The sequence below is a fragment of the Pteropus medius genome, unplaced genomic scaffold (assembly GCF_902729225.1).
Source record: "Pteropus medius unplaced genomic scaffold, Ma_sr-lr_union100, whole genome shotgun sequence".
NCBI classification, from domain to species: domain Eukaryota; kingdom Metazoa; phylum Chordata; class Mammalia; order Chiroptera; family Pteropodidae; genus Pteropus; species Pteropus medius.
The window spans coordinates 6,128,650-6,150,853 of record NW_024354886.1 but is presented as its reverse complement, the minus strand read 5'-3'; the positions used below and the strand labels follow the sequence as shown (position 1 = coordinate 6,150,853).

At 48.8% G+C, this 22,204-nt stretch overlaps 3 protein-coding genes across 12 annotated transcripts; 2 read left to right on the top strand and 1 right to left on the bottom strand.

Moving 5' to 3' along the window:
- The first annotated feature begins 2,992 nt into the window (after positions 1-2,992).
- On the top strand, positions 2,993-13,557 carry KIFC1 (kinesin family member C1). Of its 2 annotated transcripts, none has more exons than XM_039856258.1 (11): positions 2,993-3,124; positions 7,058-7,195; positions 7,315-7,414; positions 7,938-7,991; positions 8,110-8,160; positions 8,359-8,759; positions 9,391-10,170; positions 10,548-10,838; positions 10,917-10,990; positions 11,130-11,205; positions 13,393-13,557. In XM_039856258.1, exons 2-11 carry the CDS (start codon positions 7,169-7,171, stop codon positions 13,435-13,437), a joined length of 1,899 nt encoding a protein of 632 aa, XP_039712192.1. In that variant the 5' UTR covers positions 2,993-3,124; positions 7,058-7,168; the 3' UTR covers positions 13,438-13,557. The 2 variants fall into 2 exon arrangements, with proteins under 2 accessions (XP_039712192.1, XP_039712190.1); XM_039856256.1 differs by lacking the exon at positions 2,993-3,124 and adding an exon at positions 3,176-3,324.
- Positions 13,558-14,619: 1,062 nt separating this feature from the next.
- On the top strand, positions 14,620-19,755 carry PHF1 (PHD finger protein 1). 2 transcript variants are annotated; one of them, XM_039856261.1, is made up of 15 exons: positions 14,620-14,841; positions 15,567-15,741; positions 15,831-15,912; positions 16,024-16,119; positions 16,549-16,649; positions 16,747-16,895; positions 17,083-17,178; positions 17,336-17,404; positions 17,547-17,670; positions 17,783-17,850; positions 18,018-18,122; positions 18,244-18,433; positions 18,524-18,618; positions 18,888-18,965; positions 19,117-19,755. In XM_039856261.1, the coding sequence occupies exons 2-15, from the start codon at positions 15,583-15,585 to the stop codon at positions 19,403-19,405; spliced, it is 1,701 nt and encodes a 566-aa protein (XP_039712195.1). In that variant the 5' UTR covers positions 14,620-14,841; positions 15,567-15,582; the 3' UTR covers positions 19,406-19,755. The 2 variants fall into 2 exon arrangements, with proteins under 2 accessions (XP_039712195.1, XP_039712194.1); XM_039856260.1 differs by having other exon boundaries at positions 14,622-14,841; positions 18,885-18,965.
- Positions 19,756-19,846: 91 nt separating this feature from the next.
- CUTA (cutA divalent cation tolerance homolog) lies at positions 19,847-21,495 on the bottom strand. 8 transcript variants are annotated; one of them, XM_039856308.1, is made up of 7 exons: positions 21,377-21,478; positions 21,124-21,294; positions 20,759-20,967; positions 20,525-20,638; positions 20,373-20,418; positions 20,199-20,248; positions 19,851-20,071 (listed from the first exon to the last, which is right to left on the bottom strand). In XM_039856308.1, the coding sequence occupies exons 3-7, from the start codon at positions 20,938-20,940 to the stop codon at positions 19,963-19,965; spliced, it is 501 nt and encodes a 166-aa protein (XP_039712242.1). In that variant the 5' UTR covers positions 20,941-20,967; positions 21,124-21,294; positions 21,377-21,478; the 3' UTR covers positions 19,851-19,962. The 8 variants fall into 8 exon arrangements, with proteins under 8 accessions (XP_039712245.1, XP_039712242.1, XP_039712237.1 ...); XM_039856303.1 differs by having other exon boundaries at positions 21,243-21,294; positions 21,377-21,458; XM_039856309.1 differs by having other exon boundaries at positions 21,124-21,289; positions 21,377-21,455.
- Between the last annotated feature and the right edge of the window lie 709 nt (positions 21,496-22,204).

The window sequence follows — 22,204 nt, the reverse complement described above, 5'->3', positions numbered from 1 at the left end:
AAAGAAGTGGGAAAAAATAATTCCTTTTGCAATTGCAACAAAAAGAATAAAATACCTAGGAATAAATCTAACGAAACATGTGAAGGACCTATATAATAAAAACTATAGGACCCTATTAAAAGAAATCAAAGAGGATACAAAAAAAATGGAAAGATATTCCATGTTCTTCAATTGGAAGAATCAACATAGTTAAAATGACCATATTATCTAAAGTATTATACAGATTTAATGCAATCTCCATCAAAATCCCATCGGCATTTTTTAAAGAAATGGAACAAAAAAATCTTCAGATTTGTATGGAAGCACCAAAGACCCCGAATTGCCAAAGCCATCCTGAGAAAAAAGAACAAGGCTGGAGTCATCACTCTGCCTAACTTCAAATGATATTACAAAGCAACAGTAATCAAAACGGCATGGTATTGGCAGCAAAACAGACACACGGACCAGTGGAACAGAATCGAGAATCCAGAAGTAAACCCATATTTACATGGGCAAATAATCTTCGACAAAAAAGCCAAAAACATACAGTAGAGAAAGAAAAGCCTCTTTAATAAATGGTGCTCGGAAAATTGGAAGGCCACCTGCAAGAGAATGAAACTAGACTGTTGTCTATCACCACACACCAAAAGTAACTCAAAATGGATTAAGGACCTAAATATAAGAACAGTATCAATAAAATGCATAGAAGAAAACATAAGAACTAAACTCAAGGACCTTGGACTTAAAGAGGATTTTATGAATTTGACCTCAAAGGGAAGGGAAGTAAAAGCTAAAATAAATGAATGGGACTACATCAAACTAAAAAGCTTCTGCTCAGCAAAAGAAATCGTCAACAAGGTAGAGACAACCATCCGAATGTGAAAATATATTTGCAAGCAACGCCTCTGATAAGGGCCTAATATCCGAAATATACAAAGAACTCATACAACTCCATAACAACAACAACAAATGATCCAGTCAAAAAATGGGCAGAGGACCTGAACAGACACTTCTCCCTAGAGGACATACAAATGGCCAACAAATATATGAAAAGATGCTCAACTAGCTAGCTATTAGGGAAATGCAAATCAAAACCACAATGAGATACCATCTCACACCTGTTAGAATAGCTATAATCAACAGGACAGGTAATAACAAATGTCGGAGAGGAAGCAGAGAAAAACGAACCCTCATACACTGCTGGTGGGACTGCAAATTGGTACAGCCACTGTGGAAAACAGTATGGAGGTTCCTCAAAAAACTAAGAATTGATCTACCATATGATCCAGCAATCCCTCTACTGGGTATTTACCCCAAAGACTTGAAATCCCATATCCAAAAAGATATTTGCAAACCGATGTTCATAGCAGCATTATTCACAATGGCCAGGGCATGGAAGCAACCGAAGTGTCCTACAATAGATGATTGGCTAAAGAAGCTGTGTTACATTTATACAATGGAATATTACTCAGCCATACAAAGAGATGAAATACTGCCATTTGCGACAACCTGGATGGACCTCTAGATAATCATGCTAAGCAAAATAAGCCAGACAGAAAAAGTTGAAAATCACGTGATATCACTTATATGTGGGAGATAAACCTAAAAGCAACAAATGAACAGGACAAAGACTCAGGGACAATGGACTAGTGGTTACCAGAGGGTAGGGAGTGGGGGAGGAGGGAAGAGGTAGACCAGTAAACGGGGGTCAAATATAGGGGGCTTGGGAGAGGGCGAAGTGGGTAAAGGGGATTAAATATATGGTAGCTGAAGGAAACTGGACTCTGGGTGGTAAACACACAATAGAATGTATAGATGTCAAATTATAATATACTCCTGAAGATTATATAATTGTATTAACCAATGTTACCCCAATAAACTTGAAAAATGAAAAGTAAAAAATAAAGAAAATGGAACCAGAACAGCCATTCTAGAGGAACTGCATTGCCCATCCTGTTCCATGAAACTTCGAACTGGGCTAAATCACAGTTGCTTACAAACAATTGTTTTGTAAAGTCAGCAGGAAAGCAGACAACCTGATCCCAAGAACTGATGGTTACAGACCTTTTATTTGAAGATACAATTAGTAACTCCTTGTGTACAGCCAAGAGTAGCTCAGCTTGTCAGCATCAATAGGATTTTTTTTCTTTTCATGTAATTACTGCTTTTCTCTCATAAAAACTCTTGCTTTCACCCTGTAATTAAGACACTACTTGGATTTATGCCTGAATCTCTACTTCCAGAATTGCAATTCTTATAGTCCAAATAGATGCTTTGCTTCTTTAACCGGTCTTTTTTATAGGTTAACATACTTAACCTTTCTTAACCTTCATCTAGCTTGCAGATAAGACATGCGAAGCACTTGACATATAGTAAGAGCTCAGTGAATTTATTGATTATTAAACTGAGATAATGCATATGCAGAAAGCGCGAAAAATATAAAACACTCCACAAATGGAAGCAGCAAATTCTCTGTAGGTTCGAGACTTCAAAGGTCCCAAACCAGTTCTCCAGCATCAATAACGGCGCCCAGGTATGGCGGAGGTATGGTGGGGAAGAGGCTACAGAGAAAAATTCTCCTCCCCTGAGCCTCGAATCCCCATTGTCGGAATGCCATGGAGCGCCAACCTGCAACCAAGGTCCCTAAATTTGGTGAGATATGCCAAAATGACCTGGGAGATGCGGCCACTCTCTTATCCGCATGAGGGCGCCAGTTCCCACTTCCGGGCCAGTTAAACTCGGCGGAGAGACGCCGCAATCCGGTCGGGGCTAACGGGTGCGCGCCCTACTGTAGACGCTAGGGGGCGCCCGTACCGTCCCTCGCCCGGCCCGTGTCCTAGTTTGCGCACGCGTGATTCCTTTCCTCCAGCGACCCGCCCCCACTACAGTTACGTCTATGTGGCGTGTTGAGAGATCTTCTGACGTAGCGCGCGGCGTCAAGAGCCGAGCGGAAGTTCAGCGGACTACTGCTAAGGAGGGGTGGGTGACAGGGGAAGTGTGACTAACCGGCCTGCCTCCGGGACGCCGGCGAAGCTGGAAAGAGAAGGCGCCAGCTGGGCGGGGTGTGGCCTCGAGAGGCGGAGGGCACTGCGATTGGCCCTCGGTTGTGGCGACGGCGACTATTGGTCCCCGAGTGCGGAGCGAGGTGAGTGGGGTGGCAGCCGTTGGAATTCAAAAGTGGCGGGTGTGGCGTCGTGTTGGTGGCCTCCGGAACCTAGAGCGCTCGTGCTGTGTTGCGAGCGGGCGAGAGAACGCGGGTCTGGGGAGTCCCGGCTCCCGGTCCTCATCCATTGCGCACCCCCCCACCCCGGCACGTGTGGCTCGGAGCTGGACATGGAGCCGCAAGTGAGTAGGCGCCGGTGCGGGTCTTCTGCCCCGGGGAGCGGGGACGACGGCCTGCAGCCCCCGATGCTCACAAGCCCTCGGCTCCCGGCTGCCCTTGTTCCAGCCTGCCGGGAGGGCGAAGGTCGGTGCGCCCCCGAGCGAAAGCCTGATTGGGATGAGTTTAGGAGAGAAATTGGACACAGTGAATACGATATAGGCAGCAGTTTTGAGGAGTTTTGCTGCATAGGGCAACAAAAAAAATGGGTCAGAAAACCCTTTTAGGTTGGAAGAAATAATAGCATGTGTAGTATACTAATTGGAATGATCCAGTAGAGAGTGAAAAATTGGCGGTGTAGAGAGAAGGAAGAGTTGCTGAATAGGTGAGGAGGTGGGATCTGATGCACATGTGGAAAAGTTGCCTTAGGAGCAGGGAAGTAGGTATGAAGGGGTTGGATGAATATCTGTGTATGTAGGTTAAGCCCTTAGCTGATTGTGGAAAGTTGGAAGTCATCGTGTCTAGCTTTATAGATGGGGAAAAAAATAAATACTGTACTCTTTGGAATTGCCCTGAATAAACGTTAGAACACATTTTCTGAACCCCCACATTCCAGAGAGGTAAGTTTTCAATAGATCCACTATGGTAGTGTAGAGCGAATGAAGGGCACGTTATTAAAAAAAATCAGTATTTGATCTCAGAATACTTAAAAATTTGGTTTTCATACTACATCTGATTAAACAAAATTAAAATAAGCATTCTTTGTGCACATTGCTGCAGGTGGCAGGGGGAAAAAAATGCCACTTCCTTTCTTTCCAACAAATCGAATTAAAATTTCAGATGCCAGGGTATCAAGTTGTTTCAGTTTTCTCTGTAGTGATGCTCTGTGAACATCCTTAAATATGTCTCTGTATCACAGGTAGCTCAGACTCACTTGCCCAAAGCCAAGCTTCCCAAACTAGCCCTTCAGGTACTCTCAGATCTCTCCATATATTTCTTACAACTGCATGTGAATCTACAATCATTTTGACGTGAAAAGTTTAGTTAGAAAACAAAAGGAAACAGAACTAGCTCTTCCTCTTGTGATCCTGATTAAGAGAACTATGGCAGGCTCCTTGAAATCAGCCTGGACTCCTCCATCTCCCTATCAGCTCCCAGTTAGGTCTATACAGTGGTCCCCCTTATCTGAGGTTTTGCTTTCTGTGGTTTCAGTTACTCATGGTCAACTGTGGTCCAAAAATATTAAATGGAAAATTCCAGAAATTTATGACTTTTAAATTGTATACCAATCTTTTCATGCCTACCTGTTCTGTCCAGCCTGGGACATGAATCAACCCTTTGTTCAGTGTATCTACACTGTATATGCTACCTGGCTGTTAGTCACTTGGTAACCATCTCGGTTTTCAGATCGACTTTTACAGTATCGCAGTGTTTGTGTTCAAGTAAACCTTATTTTACTTAATAATGACCCCAAAACCATTCACATAACTTTTATTACATTATGTTGTTAAAATTGTTCTATTAATTATGGTTGTTAATCTCTAAATTAAACTTTATCATAGGTATGTATGTATAGGAAAAAACATAGTATATGTAAGGGTTTGATACTGTCCAGTTTCAGGCATCCACTCGGGGTCTTGGAGGTGTTCCCCAGGGCTGGTGGTAGGGTGTGTAAGGGTAGGGGATCTTGGAGCGGGAGTGGACTACTGAGCTTGGTCTCATGTAATTCGGCCTTCTCTCAGATGGATTTTTACTTAGCCCTTAAATTCTTAGAATAGCCCCTCTCAACTGAGTTCCATAGGAATTAAACTCTAATGCTTCAAAGCATCCTTTCTAGTTAGTGAATTAACTTCTCTCTTAAGCACCTAGAATGTTAAGAGCTATATACATCCATGGGAGAATTGAGAAAATTGTTTTCTGTAGAGCTTAGTTATCTTGTGGTACCCCAGTTTAGAAATGCTGCTTTAGAAAGTAAGCTCTGAGAAGGCAGGGATTTATGTTCATTACTTTCAAATACCTAGAATAACGTCCAGTACAGAGCAGTCTTTCAACAAATCTTAGTATAAAAATTCCTTGTTGAATGGTTAAATGAAGGAATGATGCAGGCTCTCTGCCTTCGCTACCCTTCATCTTCTACTTCTATTCATTCTTCACATTACTCACAGTTTACTTTTTCAGTACAAATCCATTCATATTATTCAACTGACTAAAAGTCATCAAGATCCCTCTTGCCTTCGGTAAACTCCACAGACTCTTATCATGGCATACCAACAGCCACAATCTTTTCCCTTCTGCCTCTGTTCTCATCTCTCCACTTTCTATGCAATTCCCTGTGTTTAGCTGAACAGAACAATTTGTCATTCCTTGAATGCACTCTTCTTTGCTTTTTGCCTGGAATGCTCTTGGCCCAAACCCATCAAGCCAACTCTTTCTCGTCGTCAAGTCTTGGCCTAAAAATACTTTTTAAGAAGTGTTCTCTGACACTCTCCCCATCTCAACAAGATGCCCACCCCTTCCTCTGGGATCCTTTTATTATAGCACTTAAGTTTTAACATCTCTTTCAGTGCTTCTGTTCCCCACTGTCCTGTGAGCATCTTGAGAGCACAGACTATGCCTGTTACTCCAGAACCCTGATCATTTCCTGGCACATAACAGGCACTTAGTAGACATTGAATGAATGAAGTAAACTGAGGGGCTAAGAGAGACTGGTCTGGAAATTAAAAGTTACCTATAGTGAAAATCAGAAGTTGACCTATACATGGTGCTTTCCTGATGGTAGGATAGGAGTAGGATGACTTAATTGTCTTAGTTTGCATGGGAATGACCTGAAATTCCTCTGTCCTAAGAAACCCCTTAGTTCTGCTCAAACCAGAATGATTGGTAACCATGAGGTGGGCATAATCCCCAGGCACTGAATTGCATTGCCCCCACCTCATGCCTCTACTTCAATGATCTGCTAAGTGGTCATGCTACTTCCTAGTCTTCCCCATGCAAGTCAGCCTGCTTACAACTTATTCTTTATAATAGGCTCTTTTGCATATTTTTTACATGCCTAATCAGAAACTGTCTGGCTCTCCATGTATGCAGGGCTAAAGCCTAAACTCTTGAGCTTGGCATCAAAGCCCTACTAGGCAGTGTGGTCTAGTGATGAAAAACGTGGCTTCCAGAACAGACTGTCTAGATTCTAACCCTGGCTTTGCCTTTTACTGACCAATGATCTTCAACAAGCTATTTTTATCTCTCAGTACCTTCTTTTCCCTCCTCTGCAAAATGAAGCTAACATAGCACCTCTTCTGGGCTGCTGTGAGGATTAAATTGATACAGGTAAAGCATTTAAAACAGTTTCTAATGTTACCTGCTCCTCCAGCCCAGTCTTCGGCCTTACCTATCTTCCACTCCTTTGTTATTCTCAGCTCTAGCTAAAAGAGCCTATTGGTTTCACAGCCATACCATGTGTGTGTTTGAGTTTCTGCCTTCTAAAAGGAGCGCCCATTTCTCTCTGCTTATTTAAGTAGTACCCCTAGAGTTAGCTGAAGTCCAATGTCCATCCAACTTCTCCCTTAGAGATTGCTTCCACTTTTGCATTGTGTCCCAGTTCTCCCCATGCTTTTTGGCTGGCACATGATCTGTGGCACAAGAGGTACTCATTAATGCTTGTTGGTGGTGATATTGAGAATTAGGCTAGGGGACCCAAAAGGGGAGTTCTTTGGACATTTGGGCTCCAGGGTGTTGTCTTAAGTGTCTCTCTTTTCTCAACAGAGGTCCCCTTTGTTGGAAGTGAAGGGAAACATAGAATCAAAGAGACCCCTGGTCAAGGCTCCTTCCCGACTGCCTCTCCCAGGAAGCAGATTGAAGAGGGGGCCTGACCAGATGGAGGATGCCTTGGAGCCTAAGAAGGTACGCTGGGTTTGGAAAGCTATATATTGTACGTGTGTGTGTGTGTGTGTGTATGTGAGAGAGAGAGAGAGAGAGAGAGAGAGAGGATAACTATGAACCCTGTCCCTGTCTTTCCCTAGAAAAGGACACGCGGCCTAGGCACAGCAACCAAATTTGTCATGTCCCATCCCAGAGCACCGGCCCTCACCACAGTGCCGCAGACACAAGGCCAGATTTCAGGTGGGCTCTAGGGGTGGACAGAGACCAGTGCTCTTCAACTTACTTTCTTCTTGTCTTTCAATTTTAGCTTGTTTTGAGTAGGTAATACATTTCACTTGTTTCAGAATTCCAAAGGCACAAAAGTTGTTATACTTTTGAAAAGTCTCACTCCTATTTCTGTCCCCAGCCACCCAGTTCCCCTTCCCAGGAGCAACTCTGTATGTTCTTCCAGAGATATTCATTCTATAGGTATTCAAGCAAATATAGACATGTTCCCCAATATTATTTCACACAGATATAGCATACTTTACACATCATCTGTCCCTCTACTCTTTTTGTTTATCTTGGTCCAACTTGTTTCTTGGCATGTTCAGTAATTTCTAGTCCTAGGAAGGATATCTTTAGGAGCCAGCCAGTCTTAGGAGAAGAGGAAAGTTATATTCCTAAGCCTCAGAAAAGGCAATTCTTCTGTCCCTGGCTCAGCTAGAGTACATTGCCACTCTGAGAGTGATGACTCTTTTTCCCCTCTCCCATCTCCTGACAGCTCCAAAAGTTCCCAAGAAGACAGGACCCCGATGTTCCACAGCTGTCGCCACGGGTAATTAGACTTTAAGTTCTAGGGCTGGGAAGGGATTTGGTGTTTGTATAAAGGGAATATGATGGAGGTAGAAGGATACTGGTGCTATAATTCCTATGTCAACTCCTCAATTCTCTAGTGTTGAAGAATCAGAAGTCAGGTCCTGCTGTTCCTGCCCAGAAGCCTGGCAGTAGGTGACAAACACAAGCATTGGGTGAGGCTGGGATAGGGAAGAAGAGGTGGTGAGTACCCAGAAGAATCCATTTAGTCTCTTCCCTGTCTGAAGGAGGAGTTGTAGTATCAGGTGTTGAGGCACTAAAGGCTAGAAAGGAGGAAAGAGAGAAAATCAATACCTCTTTTATCTTTGTCCTTTCTTTGCCCATCTTAGCAGCAGCTGCTCCTCCCAAGCTGGGAGGGAAGAAACCCAGCAAACGTCCAGCCTGGGACTTGAAGGGTCAGTTATGTGACCTAAATGCAGAGCTGAAATGCTGCCGTGAGAAGACTCAGACTTTGGACCAGGAGAATCAACAGCTACGGTCCCAGCTCCGGGAGGCCCAGCAGCAGGCCACGGCCCTCGGAATAGAGCGCAGGACACTAGAAGGGGAGTTGGCCAGGGTACAGGCCCAGGCCGAGCAGAGCCAACAGGAACTGGGGAACCTGAGTACCCATGTCTTGGAGCTGGAGGAGCGGCTGGGCACACAGGAGGGCTTGGTGCAAGAGCTCCAGAAAGAACAGTTAGGATTTCAGGAGGAGCGGAGGAGACTGGCCACCCTCCTGGAGGAGCAGGAGGTAAGGGCTGGTGTCTCATCATAAATGATCCTCCTTTCCAGGTTTGGGTTTAGAATACCGGACCACCTCTTTCCAGCAGCACACCCCTGTCCTCTACCCTTCCCACCCCAGCCCACCCATGTGTAGCTTTCTGTCCCGCTTCTCCCTATCCTTGACTCTTGTTTTCATAGTTTCCCCTAATCTGTGTTTCCCCTGCTCCTCCATCCCCCTCTCTTGCTGTCTTTCCTGATCAAAAGTCCCCATGCATTCTCCTTCTTATGTCCATTCCACTACTTGGTGAGCACCAGCTAGACTGAATTACTTGCAGTCTCTCAAATGACTCAATTCTTGTTTCAGGGCATTTTGCATATGCATTTCCCTCTTTGTGGAATGTTTTTTCTGTACTCCATCTATCCTTTGGTTCGCTCCTATACTTTGGGGTGTCAGCCTAGATATCATCTTCCTTATTTGTGGATATGCCTATAGCACTCCTTATTCTAATACCATGATTCCTATTTTCTTAATCTCTTTCTTTACCAGACTGTGAAGTCCTTGGAGGCTGGGACTACCCCACCTCTACCCACCGCCCCATCATGATTTGTTCTTATTCTTGGTTGCATTTCGCCCTCTATGTCTGTTCTGTTCTGGGCAGAGGACGCTGCAGGCATCAGAAGCAGCTCTGTCAGGCAGCCAAGCAGAGGTGGCATCTCTGCGCCGGGAAGCTGCAGCCCAGGCAGCCTTATTGGCTGAACGGGGAGAACGTCTTCATGGTCTAGAGATGGAACGCCGGCGACTACACAACCAGCTACAGGAGCTCAAAGGCAACATCCGTGTGTTCTGCCGGGTCCGCCCTGTCCTTCCAGGGGAGCCCACCCCACCCCCTGGCTTCCTCCTGTTTCCCTCTGGCCCTGGTGGGCCCTCTGATCCTCCAACCCATCTCAGCCTCTTCCGGTCTGATGAGCGACGTGGGACCCTGAGTGGGGCACCAGCTCCCCCCACCCGCCATGACTTCTCTTTTGACCGGATATTCCCACCAGGGAGTGGACAGGACGAAGTGTTTGAGGAAATTGCCATGCTTGTCCAGTCAGCATTGGATGGCTACCCAGTTTGCATCTTTGCCTATGGCCAGACAGGGAGTGGCAAGACCTTCACAATGGAGGGTGGGCCTGGGGCAGACCCCCAGGAGGAAGGGCTGATCCCTCGGGCCCTGCGGCACCTGTTCTCTGTGGCCCAGGAGCTGAGCGGCCAGGGCTGGACCTATAGCTTTGTGGCAAGCTACGTAGAGATCTACAATGAGACTGTCCGAGACCTGCTGGCCACTGGGACCCGAAAGGCCCAGGGAGGTGAATGTGAGATTCGCCGGGCAGGTCCAGGTAGTGAGGAGCTTACTGTCACCAATGCCCGATATGTTCCTGTCTCCTGTGAAAAAGAGGTAAGCACCGATGGGCACTGGGACTGGAAAATGGAGAAGAGTGGGCAGGATGACAGAGATGGAAGTAGATAGAGAAAGGAGCAGGAAAAAGTTGAAGAATGGAGGAAAGGTAAAATGTGAGGATTGGTTGCCGTATTCAGTTTTGGCTGGTGGGCTGTAAGGTACATCTGCCTTAATAGAACCAGGGAGTCCTTATTTTTCTGTTTTATTTTATTCCTTAGTACTGTCAGAAATGTTGTATATTTTACTTAGTTGTCTCTTCACTGGCTAGAAAGAAGGCTCCAAGAGAGCAGCTGCTGACTCTTGTTCCTTGCCGTACCTGACGCTGCTATGTACTGACTTCCTGTCTGCCTTTGCCCCTTGTTCTCCATTCCTAGGTGGAGGCCCTGCTCTATCTTGCCCGCCAAAACCGAGCTGTAGCCCGCACAGCCCAGAACGAGCGGTCATCACGCAGCCACAGTGTGTTCCAGCTGCAGATCTCTGGGGAGCATGCTGGACGAGGCCTACAGTGTGGGGCCCCTCTCAATCTTGTGGACTTGGCCGGGAGTGAGCGACTAGACCCCGGCTTAGCTCTTGGACCTGGGGAACGCGAACGTCTTCGGGAAACACAGGCCATTAACAGCAGCCTGTCCACGCTGGGGCTGGTCATCATGGCCTTGAGTAACAAGGTGGGAATGGGGTTGCAGCAGGTGGGACTCGGGGCTGACCATGTCCTATGCTAATCACCTGTCCCCTCAACCTTCTAGGAATCCCACGTGCCATACCGGAACAGCAAGCTTACCTACCTACTGCAGAACTCTCTGGGTGGCAGTGCTAAGATGTGAGTGAAAGGGACAGGTGCAAGGGGTTAGAACTGTAATGTTGGAGTCAGGGGTGGGAAAGGGGAAACAGTGGAGAACTGATCCAGGCTCCACGCAGCCACTAATGCTGGAGTTTGGCCCCCTGTCCTCTCTCCATAGGCTCATGTTTGTGAACATTTCCCCCCTAGAAGAGAACATCTCTGAGTCCCTCAACTCCCTACGCTTTGCCTCTAAGGTACGGTTACCACCCAGGCCCCCTGGGTGACTGGGCTTCTCCATCCCAATCCCTTCTGTCCTTTAGGCCAAGGGCACATTCATCCAGAAAGGATTTATATTGGCCAGGCATTTAGGGGCACTACCCACCTAGATCCACTTTTTAACTATTGGCTTAGGGGATTTTTTAATTAAGTTTTTTAAAATAGTTAAAAGGTTAAAAACTATGTATAAAACTGCATTACTGTTTTCCATCCCATCTTCCCCAATTGTTATTTTTCTCATTTTCTTCAAATGTTTCCTTTTGCAAATATAAACAATATTCATGTGCTTATTCCCCTCACATAAAAGACATCTCTCTCTTTTATGTATATATTATTCTGTACTTTGTATTGCTGAACAAGACAACCTCAAGATTTCTCCCCTTTATTTTTATATCTGCCTAGGACTCCACTGTGTGGATGCACCAAAATTTATCCACCAGTTCTCTTACTAGGCACTTGGATTGTTTTCCTCTCTTTTTCTGTTATAAACAAGGTCATGTTGATTAACTTTGTACATAATGTTATTTCTGTTTGTTTGGTTACATCTAACTAGGGAAGGGTTCTTTGAAATGGGATTGCTAGATCAAAGGAGACTTAGAGGTTTTTCAGACCATTCCAGATAGTGTGAATTTAGGCTCCAAACCTGACAATGGTCAGCCATGGCTATGATTTCTCTAGGAGACAGGCTTATACTCCCTCCACTAAAGCTAAGTCAAAAAGTTTCTTTACGGTCTGTCTCTGGTGGGTAATTTTTTTCCTCTGGTTACTCATTTTCATAAGGCTATAGCCCCTACAATGCGTTCTGGCTTTATTCAGGGTCTCTAATCAGGTATGCTCTTCTGCTAGCTTTTGTTGCTTCTGTGTAAATAGTCAGCTGCCTTAGCACCCTGAGCTGGTCTTCTGCTTTGATCGGGTTTTACCTTGCCATCTTAAAGATACATCAATATCATTAACACCCAACAACACGACCTCTTTAATATCTTCTAATACCCAGTTTATATTAAATTTTACCTGATCATCTCAGAAATATCTTTTATGTATTAGTTTGTTCTGAAGGTTGAAATTATTTCTTAAATTTCTTTTAATCTATAATCTCATCCCATTTTATGGCATTTATTTATTGACAAAATCGGGTCATTTGTCCTATAAAATAACCATATTCTGGATTTGGGCATGTGCATCCTCTTCTGTAATTTTTGTTGTCTTGTTACTAGGTTTAGAGACTTGATAAGATTTGTATCAGGTTTAAATTTCTTAGCAAGAAAACTTAGATGGGGTGGTATACTTTCTATTGCATATCAGTATCTAGTTGTTGCGCTTTTAATGATACAAAAATTGATTGTTGGATTTGGGTGTTATCAGCCTGATCTATCCATTGAAAAACTCCCTAATTTTTCACCTAGTGATTTTTATCAAATAATGATCATACCTAGGTCTGTTACTTCATTAGGGAGTGTTAAAATTGTGATTTTCTAATTTTCTTAGTTCTATATTTATTAGTCAAGATTCTATAAATTACTTCCTCTTGCCATCTATTTGGTTACTCTGAAATTTAGTGTATTTAGGAAAGTCAGGATAAATGCTGGCTTCAATTTTAAGTATTTTAAATTGATAACCTGGCAACTTCCAAAGTAACTAGTGAGTTTTTATCAAGGGGTTATCATTTTACAGATGCTTATGTATTTGCTATATGTCCTCTGATACTCAAATTGCTCCATCTTTGTCTAGTGGGAGCTCCTTTAAGTTGGCTGTGTCCTTTAGACAGGTCCCCAGTAGTCTTTTCTCTGGGTTCATCTTGTACATTTTCTGCCCTAGACTAGGAATCATTCATTTTGCAAGGAGCCTTGGTTCCTAAATAAGTGTTGTTATTCTATCTAGCTTATTAAGCATTAGAGGTGCTAGGGCTTTGGGGTCTCTAGTCCATGGTATTGCTAGAAATAAAAGCTGCTCTCTCTGCTCCTATGCAGGGCTTCCATCCCATCTTGGGACTTTTCACCTCTTCCAGACCTAGTGTGCCTAGTGGGCATAGGAGAACTAACCATAACTGAGACCAGCCTGAACCTGCCTTCAGAGCCCTAATAATTGGGGATTGGGAGGCCATCTTGGGGAACCTAGCCTCTTGGTTACTCTGAAATCTTTATCCTGTCTAAACCCCCTACCCACAGGTGAACCAGTGTGTTATTGGTACTGCCCAGCCCAACAGGAAATGAAGATGGATCCAGATCCTCTGAGGGTGGGGGTAGTGGTGGTGGTGGGGCTGAGGAATGCTTTATTGGGGTGGGAGGGGCACTGTGTTACCTGGGCCTATTAAATAAAGACAAAAAAATTTTTTTAATAAAGGCTTTATTAGCATTTGCCCAAGAAAAGAGATGTTTTTCATATCTGTAAATATGGGAACTGTGATCTGTCCACTCTGCTCAGCCATTCGTGTGTTTTGCAGGGCAAGAGCCTCTGCCTTTTTCTCCTTGACAAGCGTCCCCTGTAGTCTAGGTGGCCTTCAGCTCCCATAGCCTCCCCTGTCGTCCACATTTAGGTGTGCCCACTAGCTATCTACAGCTACTAGTTCTGTTTACCCTTGCCACAGGCTACCTTTATCCCCGGAAAAGTGGCAACCCGCGCCCAAGGATGAGGCCGACACACCCACTTAACTGCTGGCTCTTTCCTCCCGCTCTTTCCCTGCTTTTCCGTTCGAATGACCGGGGTTGGCCCTGCCGGCTGCCAATTGGCTGGTTCTCGGCGGCGTCACAACCTCAGTACTAGCCCTCTTGGTCTGCGCCCCTGCCTTGGGAGCGCTGGGCGGGACGCACGCCCGCCGAGCCCCTGGCGCCAACCGCCAACGGCCACCGCCCCAGAAAGGAGGGGCTCGGTCCTCCCAGGTGCCGCGCGCGGGAGGGGTCACGCGTGCGCAGAAGCGCGGTGTTGGGGGGGGCCAACTTCCCACCGGGAGGGGGAGCTGGGGCAAAAGGCGGGGAAAGCCGAGGGCGGGGCACTGGAGGGAGAGGAGAGGGCGTGGCGGGGGCAAAGGGAAGGGTGAATGGAAGGCGGGGTCGTGAACTGGAGCTGGAGGGCGGGACTTGGAGTGACCATGGAGGTTGGGGGGGCAGTTAACGGATGTGGCATGGGGCGGGGGCCAGTTCGGAGGCGGGATTCCCTCCTGCCCCCGGGGCGGGTCTCCCTTCGGAGGAAGGGGCTTCGGGGATTCCCTATCCCGCCGGGGCCGACCGACAACCCCAGTCACGGAAAGGCCGCCGCTGGCTCGGCGCCCTCCAGGCCTTTTGGAGGTGAGGGAGGTGGGGTAAGGTGGTGTCCGCCCCCCTGCCCCCCGGCTCCTCCTTCTCCCAGTCCTCCCCTCCCACCACCCTCCCCCCGAGCCGGTTTGTCCCTCCCCTCCCCTCCCCTCCTTCCCCCCGCCGCCTCCTCCTGCCGCTGCCGCTGCTTTGGCTGCTGCGTCATACGCCCCAGAGCCGCCGGGACGGAGGGGCTGGGCCTGGGGACCCCCCGGCCTTTGCCTGCACTCTCCCCGACGTCCAGACGTGCCCTCCCGGCGCGGGGGGGTTCGCCTCGGTCTCCCACGTCTGCCTCTGCCCGGCTCCCGGTGTCCCCAGCTGTCACTGGTAAGGAGGCGGCGGGAGGCGCTTGTGAGGGGGGGGCAGGAAACCGGGGGTCGGCCCGCAGGGCGCCGGCGGGAGAACCTCACCGCCCTCGCATCGGGTTGGGCTGGGCCGACTCAAGTCCCCTGTTGGACTTGCCGTCATGGGGAGTAGAGACCAGGATTGGGACACGCCCCCCTCCCGGGGCGCTCGGGAAGTTATCTAACCCGAGGGCAGGGAACCCCGAATTTGAGGGTGACCTGACATAACCTGGCACCAGGATGATTGTTCCGAAGGAGACAGGCGGGCCCGGGGAGGCAGCTGTTTCTACTCTGGAAAACATCTTCAGAAAAGCTCCCAAAATACCTCTGGGTAACAGCACCCCAATTATGATACCTCTAAACAGCAGGAAAAGATGACAGTAAAAACTGAGTGGTAACCTTTGCTTCTGCCCATCATTTATGCTAAAATCTCAAGGCCAGGATATAACGTCCCAGGGGAGTTCTGGAAGCTGGGAAACTAGAGAACTAGGTTGAGGGGAGGCGGTTAGGGAGAGGCGAGCCAGTCACCAGAGTTGAGAGAGCTAGAGTCAAGAAGCCTGGGAGTGGGTGCTGAGTGGTTTCCTATCCAGGTGTCTCAGGGATTTGGAGACTAGGGGCACAACTGCTTGAATCCTTGACAGAAAAACAGGCAAAGAAAATAAGAAAGGTTTCTCAGCTTTCATAACCTCAAATCTCACTTCTGGCTAGGCCCCCCCAGGATGCAATGGCACAGCCCCCCCGGCTGAGCCGCTCTGGTGCCCCCCCGCTTTGGGACCCAACTTCTCCTGCACCCACCTCAGGCCCCAGACCTCGACTTTGGGAGGGTCAGGATGTACTGGCCAGATGGACAGATGGGCTGCTATACTTGGGGACCATCAAGAAGGTAAGATGTTGGTCTTTCACCTATCACTTTTCTCCCATTCCCCTTATCCAGTTCTGATTCCCATTTTATCCTCTGCTCACCCATTCCAGGTGGACAGTGCTCGAGAGGTGTGTCTGGTCCAGTTTGAGGATGATTCCCAGTTTCTGGTTCTATGGAAAGACATTAGCCCTGGTGAGACTCTAGCGGCCATGGGAGTATTACATCCCATGGAAGACAGAAACTCGTCTTGGGGTACAGAAGGGGGCTTAAGGACAGGCCCCCTGATACTGTGTTTTCTCATAGCTGCCCTCCCTGGGGAGGAATTCCTCTGCTGTGTCTGTCGCTCTGAGACTGTGGTCCCTGGGAACCGGCTGGTCAGCTGTGAGAAGTGTCGCCATGGTGAGAGAGCAGGACACCTGAATGATCCAGCTTGCCCTGGGCCTTCCAGGCTGCCTCTGATCCTTACCACCAACACTGATCCTTATGCTACCTGTCCTGGCCTAAGTCTACAAGCCAGTGCTCTGGCCAGTCTCAACCCTGTAACCTCATTCCCTTCCAACACAGGAAGAGGTAGCCATGGAATGGGGATGTGTGAGCTTTATAGGCAGAGGGTTGTTCAAATACTCCCTTTCTAACCATATGACCTTGGGCAAGTCCCTAAACCTCTAGGAATCTCAGTTTTCTCACCTGTAAAATGAGGATAATACCCTCCCCACTAGCAGGACCATATCAAGGATTAAATTGGATAGATAAGACTTCCTATCCCAATACCTAGCACATGCAGGTTTGCAATGCAATAAATGCTCTACTGTCAATATCATTATTCAGCTTATCACCAGGACTGTCACATTCCAAGGGCCCCAGCCCCTGGAGAGGGAGAGGGCACATCCTGGGTCTGCCGCCAGTGCGTCTTTGCCATCGCCACCAAGGTAAAGGCCTTCCTGTGGGAGCCTCCTACCCACAGCTTCTTCCAAGCCTTTCTTCTCCCCACCCGTCTGAGGTGAACTGCCTGTTCTATCTCTGCAGAGGGGGGGTGCACTGAAGAAGGGCCCCTATGCCCGGGCCATGCTGGGCATGAAGCTGTCTCTGCCATATGGACTAAAGGGGCTGGACTGGGACGCTGGACATCTGAGCAACCGGCAGCAGAGCTACTGTTACTGTGGTGGTCCTGGGGAGTGAGTAATGAGAGGCGGGGGTTGAGAAATGAGTGATGGGATGTGGTGGTGGAGGAAATCCCAGGGAATGAAAGAGAAAGAACAGGGTTAGGGAGTGCTGAAGGGTGTGGGAGTAGGTGGTAAGCAGGATTTGGGGCAGTGAAGGGAGGGAACGTCTGGAGGTTACTAGTCCTGTGTTCTCTCTCAGGTGGAACCTGAAAATGCTGCAGTGCCGGAGCTGCTTACAGTGGTTCCATGAGGCCTGTACCCAGTGTCTGAGCAAGCCCCTCCTCTATGGGGACAGGTGAGGCCAGGACAGACACTCCAGGAGCCCAGGGAGCCCTCTTGTTCTGCTCTATACTCTCAGTTCCTCTACACCCACCTGTCTCGAATTCATTCTTTTCTCAATCTCTGAAGAGTTCCTCACTAGTTCACCCCATCTCCCTCTTCCTCACGTCCAGGTTCTATGAGTTTGAATGCTGTGTGTGTCGGGGGGGCCCTGAGAAGGTCAGGAGGCTACAGCTTCGCTGGTGAGCTGGGTTGGGAATGACCTCAGCATAACTCCTCTCTCAGTACCCCGTCTTTCACCCCACCTGCCGTAGCCTCCCACTTGGGAGGACTCCCCTGGCTTTTGTAATGCTTCCACAACTTTGACACTCAACATTTCTCCAGGGTGGATGTGGCCCATCTTGTCCTCTATCACCTCAGTGTTTGCTGTAAGAAAAAATACTTTGATTTTGACCGTGAGATCCTCCCTTTCACCTCTGAGAATTGGGACAGTTTGCTCCTTGGGGAGGTAAGGAATAGTGAAACTTTAGAGGTTAGGGTGGAACAGGGAGATGCGAAGAAAAGGGGAAGAGAGGGGATCACTGCTCCTTTGACCCCGTTTTTCCTACTCCACCTCCCAGCTCTCAGACACCCCCAAGGGAGAACGTTCATCCAAGCTCCTCTCTGCACTCAACAGCCACAAGGACCGGTAAGTTGAAAGAGGCTCAGAAAGGATGAAGATGCGGATGTGGAAGACTGGGAGGGAGAGGTACCGCAACCCACCTGAAAGGTCATCTCTGGAAAGGACTGAGTAATGGCGGAGGAGAGGCCCTTTTCTACACTACTGACTCTGTATCATTTCTCTCCTCACCCCAGTTTCATTTCAGGGAGGGAGATTAAGAAGAGAAAATGCTTGTTTGGTCTCCATGCTCGGATCCCTCCTCCTGTGGAGCCTCCTACTGGAGATGGAGCCCTCACCAGGTCACTGGTCCAGGGGGCATGGGGAAATTCTCAGGGCATTAATCTGGGGTATATGTATGGAGATGGGGAGGTCTTTGGGGTGTCCGGGAGGGGGCTGGGGGGATAAGGAGGCCTCTTACAGCTTCCCTTCAGGGCAGGGCCCTGGGGGAGGGGTCTCACGTCCCCTGGGGAAGCGCCGGAGGCTGGAGCCAGAGCCCCTGAGGAGGAGGCAAAAGGGGAAGATGGAGGAGCTTGGGCCACCCTCAGCAGTGCGCAATCAGCCAGAGCCCCAGGAGCAGAGGGAGCGGGCTCGTCTGCAGAGGGCACTGCAGGTACAGGGACCTGGGGGAACCCCATGGGGCAAATGGTGGTAATGGGAAGGCATTAAGGATTATATCTCAGTCCTTTGCTCTTTCTTCTAGGCCTCAGTGTCTCCGCCACCCCCCAGCCCTAACCAGAGTTACCAGGGCAGCAGCGGCTACAATTTCCGACCCACAGATGCCCGCTGCCTGCCCAGGTCAGTGCTCCTCCATCCTCCAACCAGATACACTCCATTAGAACCTCTCCTTCAGTTGTCTACATCTTATGGACTTCCTAACCCAGAATTCCTTTCCCTCTCTCCCTTGGTTACCTACTTCTTGTCTTAGACTTCTAGAACAGTATCTGGTCCCCAGTATCCTAGGGATGGGGGTTCCTTGGTAGTGTTTGAGATCTGCCTTTCTCAGGGGGAGAGCATCCTGTTCCCCTGCTTCAGGTCCTGACTTTCCCCCTCCCCAACTCCAGCAGTCCCATCCGGATGTTCGCTTCCTTCCATCCCTCTGCCAGCACCGCAGGGACCTCTGGGGATGGTGAACCCCCAGACAGGTGAGATTCTACCTTTACCTATGATACTACCTTTACCTGTGATCTTAAGGTCCTCAGCCTCCAACCATTACTTCAATCTTCTGATCCACATGTGGCCTCCATTTCTGGTCAGTCCTTATTGTCTGGACTCATGACTGCCTTTTCTCCCTAGGTCACCCCTGGAGCTTCACATTGGTTTCCCCACAGACATCCCTAAAAGTACCCCCCACTCGATGACTGCCTCATCTTCCTCAGTCTCATCCCCCTCCTCAGGTCTTCCTAGACGCTCAGCACCCTCTTCTCCCCTGTGCCGTAGTTTGCCTCCTGGGACTGGGGGAGGAGTCCGAGGTGGGGTTGGTTACCTGTCTCGAGGGGACCCGGTCAGGGTCCTTGCTCGGAGAGTACGGCCTGATGGTTCTGTGCAGTATCTGGTTGAGTGGGGAGGTGGGGGCATCTTCTGAACTGCCTGCCTCTGCCCACCTCCACATTCACACACACCGGCACTTTCATACCCTGACCTCTGACCTCATCTATAGCTGGGATGTACCTGGGGAGGTAGGGGATAGTCCTCCCTACTGCCTAGGCGGAATCCAGGTGGGGGGGAAGGGGGAGAAGAGGCTCTCTCTTCTCTACTCCTTTCATGATTCCTGACCCTTCCATCTCTCTTCCCATTTTCTTTGATGTTATTTTGTTACAGCTTTTAAAATATTTTTTAAAATTATTTAACCCCGGGGATGGAGACTGAGGAGGGGAGGGATGATAAAGGATCCCAGACTCTGTATGACTGAAATAAAGTTAAACAAATCTGGCAGCTCTGAGTCATTCTGAAAGATGAAAAAACAGGCACTAGAAGCACCTCTAATCTTTCCAACAAAATTCACATACATGACAAGAAAAGGCAAAAGCAAGAACCAAAGGTAGGATTTATTAGGGACCCAGTCATCACCTGGAAGTCAGAGGGCATTGAAGTATATGAGAGCAACATGGCAGGAACAGGGTTCATCATGGTGGGACTACACTAGTCAGAAACTGACTTTGTAACCTGGTGCACCCAGTGCAGGTATGGGAAGTTTCCCTGCTCCACAGGCAGTGCAATCACCTCAGCCACTTCATAAGGGTGCACAGAGCTGTGAAAAAGATGGGGGGAGGGGTGGTCACTCAAAGATTTATCCAAAGGAGCCCACCACTGCAGACTGCCCAGCAAGTCCCACCCCACAGTACACAACCTCACCCCACCTATCTCAAAGTTCTTACCGAACAAAATCTGTCAAAGCTGGAACCAAGGAACTTTGGGTTTTAATCATCTAAAAGGTGAAGACGAACATAGTTGATTCAAGGGGTAGGGTTGATTTCAGGACCTCAGATGAGGGATAGAGGTCAAAGAGATCAGGGAATTAAAATTTTGTGGAGTGGGGGAATGTTTCTCACCATCAGCACCTCACTGTCCTCCTCAATCTTTCCTTTCCACTCATAGCTGAAAAGGTCAGGGAGAGAGTGTTGTGGGAGCAAAGATTTTACCCAAGGAAATAGTGCCAGTCAGCCCCTAAAGTTAGGTTAACCCCACAACTTATATGACTTACATGGATGTAATCTGAGGAATGACGTTGACGCAGGCTGCCAGGCGCTTCTCCACCACAGCCCTGAAGGTGAAGAGACAGCCCCATTCAGAGCATCCCATGACCTGGACTTTTGCACTGCCAACCCAGAGACAGGTTTCCAAACCTGAAGCAGGCAGGAAGCCGCGGGAAGGCACCTTTCTCCCCCAACCCCAACCTTCGTTCATGATCATCCTCTCTTCACACTGGGGTCCCCACCTGGCGATCTCCTTGGCGACCGTCTCGTTGGGGCAGGTGACAAAGGCTGCAGATACTGAGCCAGGAATATAGCTGGAGCCAGAGGCTGGCGAGGACTGGGACGGGGAGCTTCCTGAAGCCATGGACAGCAAGGCTCGGGGTAGCAACTGAAGGCGGGAGGCCACAGGCAACAGCGCCGGCATCCAAAGAAGTGACAAGAGCACAGCAGCCTGGTAGCAGGAAGTGAATTTGGAAGTGAATTCGGTATCTCCCTACAAATGCTCCAGGAAATTTAACTCTGGAAACCCTTCGCTTGGATAGACACAGGCTCTGCCCTCCCTCTTTTGCACCCTGAAGATAAAGGTCCCTGAAGCTGAGAGAGAAACCTGAAAAATTAAGGCAAAGGCCTGGTTTTCATTTCCTCCTCAGGAGTGGACCTCTGGGATTTGGGGAACGGGCGGTGGACGAGCTCCGAGGACCGGAAGGGGCGGGGCCGGTCACTCACCCCTCCGCCGAGCAGGACTGCGGTAGTCCGCAACCCCCTCATGCAGCCTACACTGGTAAAGAGCAGTTGAATATCAGAGACCACAGTAATGCCGAGAAAGGACCCCAAACCCAGGAACAGTGGCCTCTTCTTACCTGGGCGGCAGCCACGTGATAAGAAAACAGCACACACCACGTGACAGAAGCTAGGCTACAGAAGTTTCCAAAACCAGCCAATCCCGGCCCTCAGTTGGCCCGATTTGCCCCACCTCCTGGTGGGGGAGGAGCGCAGCGGGAGCTAACCAATCGACAGCGGGATCCGCAGTCGTGTAAGGAAAGGGCACGCCCATTTTCGGGTAAACCGGAAACGGCCAATTGCAAGCTGACAAGAGCCGCTGCGGCGTTCTATTGTCACGTGAAGGGGGCTGGACCCCTCCGGCGGCGGTACCTTAATAAGCGGCGCGAAGAAGCCAATCGCAGGCCAGCTCCTGTGGCCACGTGATGAGAAACCTGGCGCTAGGAAAGGGAGGGCTTGAGACCCCGCAGACTCGCGTTAGGTAGTGGACTGGGGAATCATCCTTAATCCCCAGAGTGTGCCTAGTAACAGCCCATACACGGTTCCTGAGGCCTGAAGGAGTGGGAGGGTCTGAGAAGATTGGACCTGGCGGGGTGAAGAGAGCGCCTCCTGCCCTTATGCCTGGTTTTGGGACATGTGCCTGAGTTTGGGAATAAACAATGCTAATCTGAGAAGCCAGCTGTCCTCGGGTAGCGGGGAGTGATTAGGCAAGCACGAGCATGGCAAGACAATGGCTAGGTGAGGAAAGTCGCACTTTGGAAGAACAGTGAGACCCTGTAAATGGGATAGATGATGATGAAAATGGGGCTGAAGGCGTCTCGGCCTTATTAAGTGAACCCGAAGTTGGAGACAGACCGGCGAATCTGGGAAAAGTACAGATGAGAGCTTCAGGTTGGGGATATGGAGAG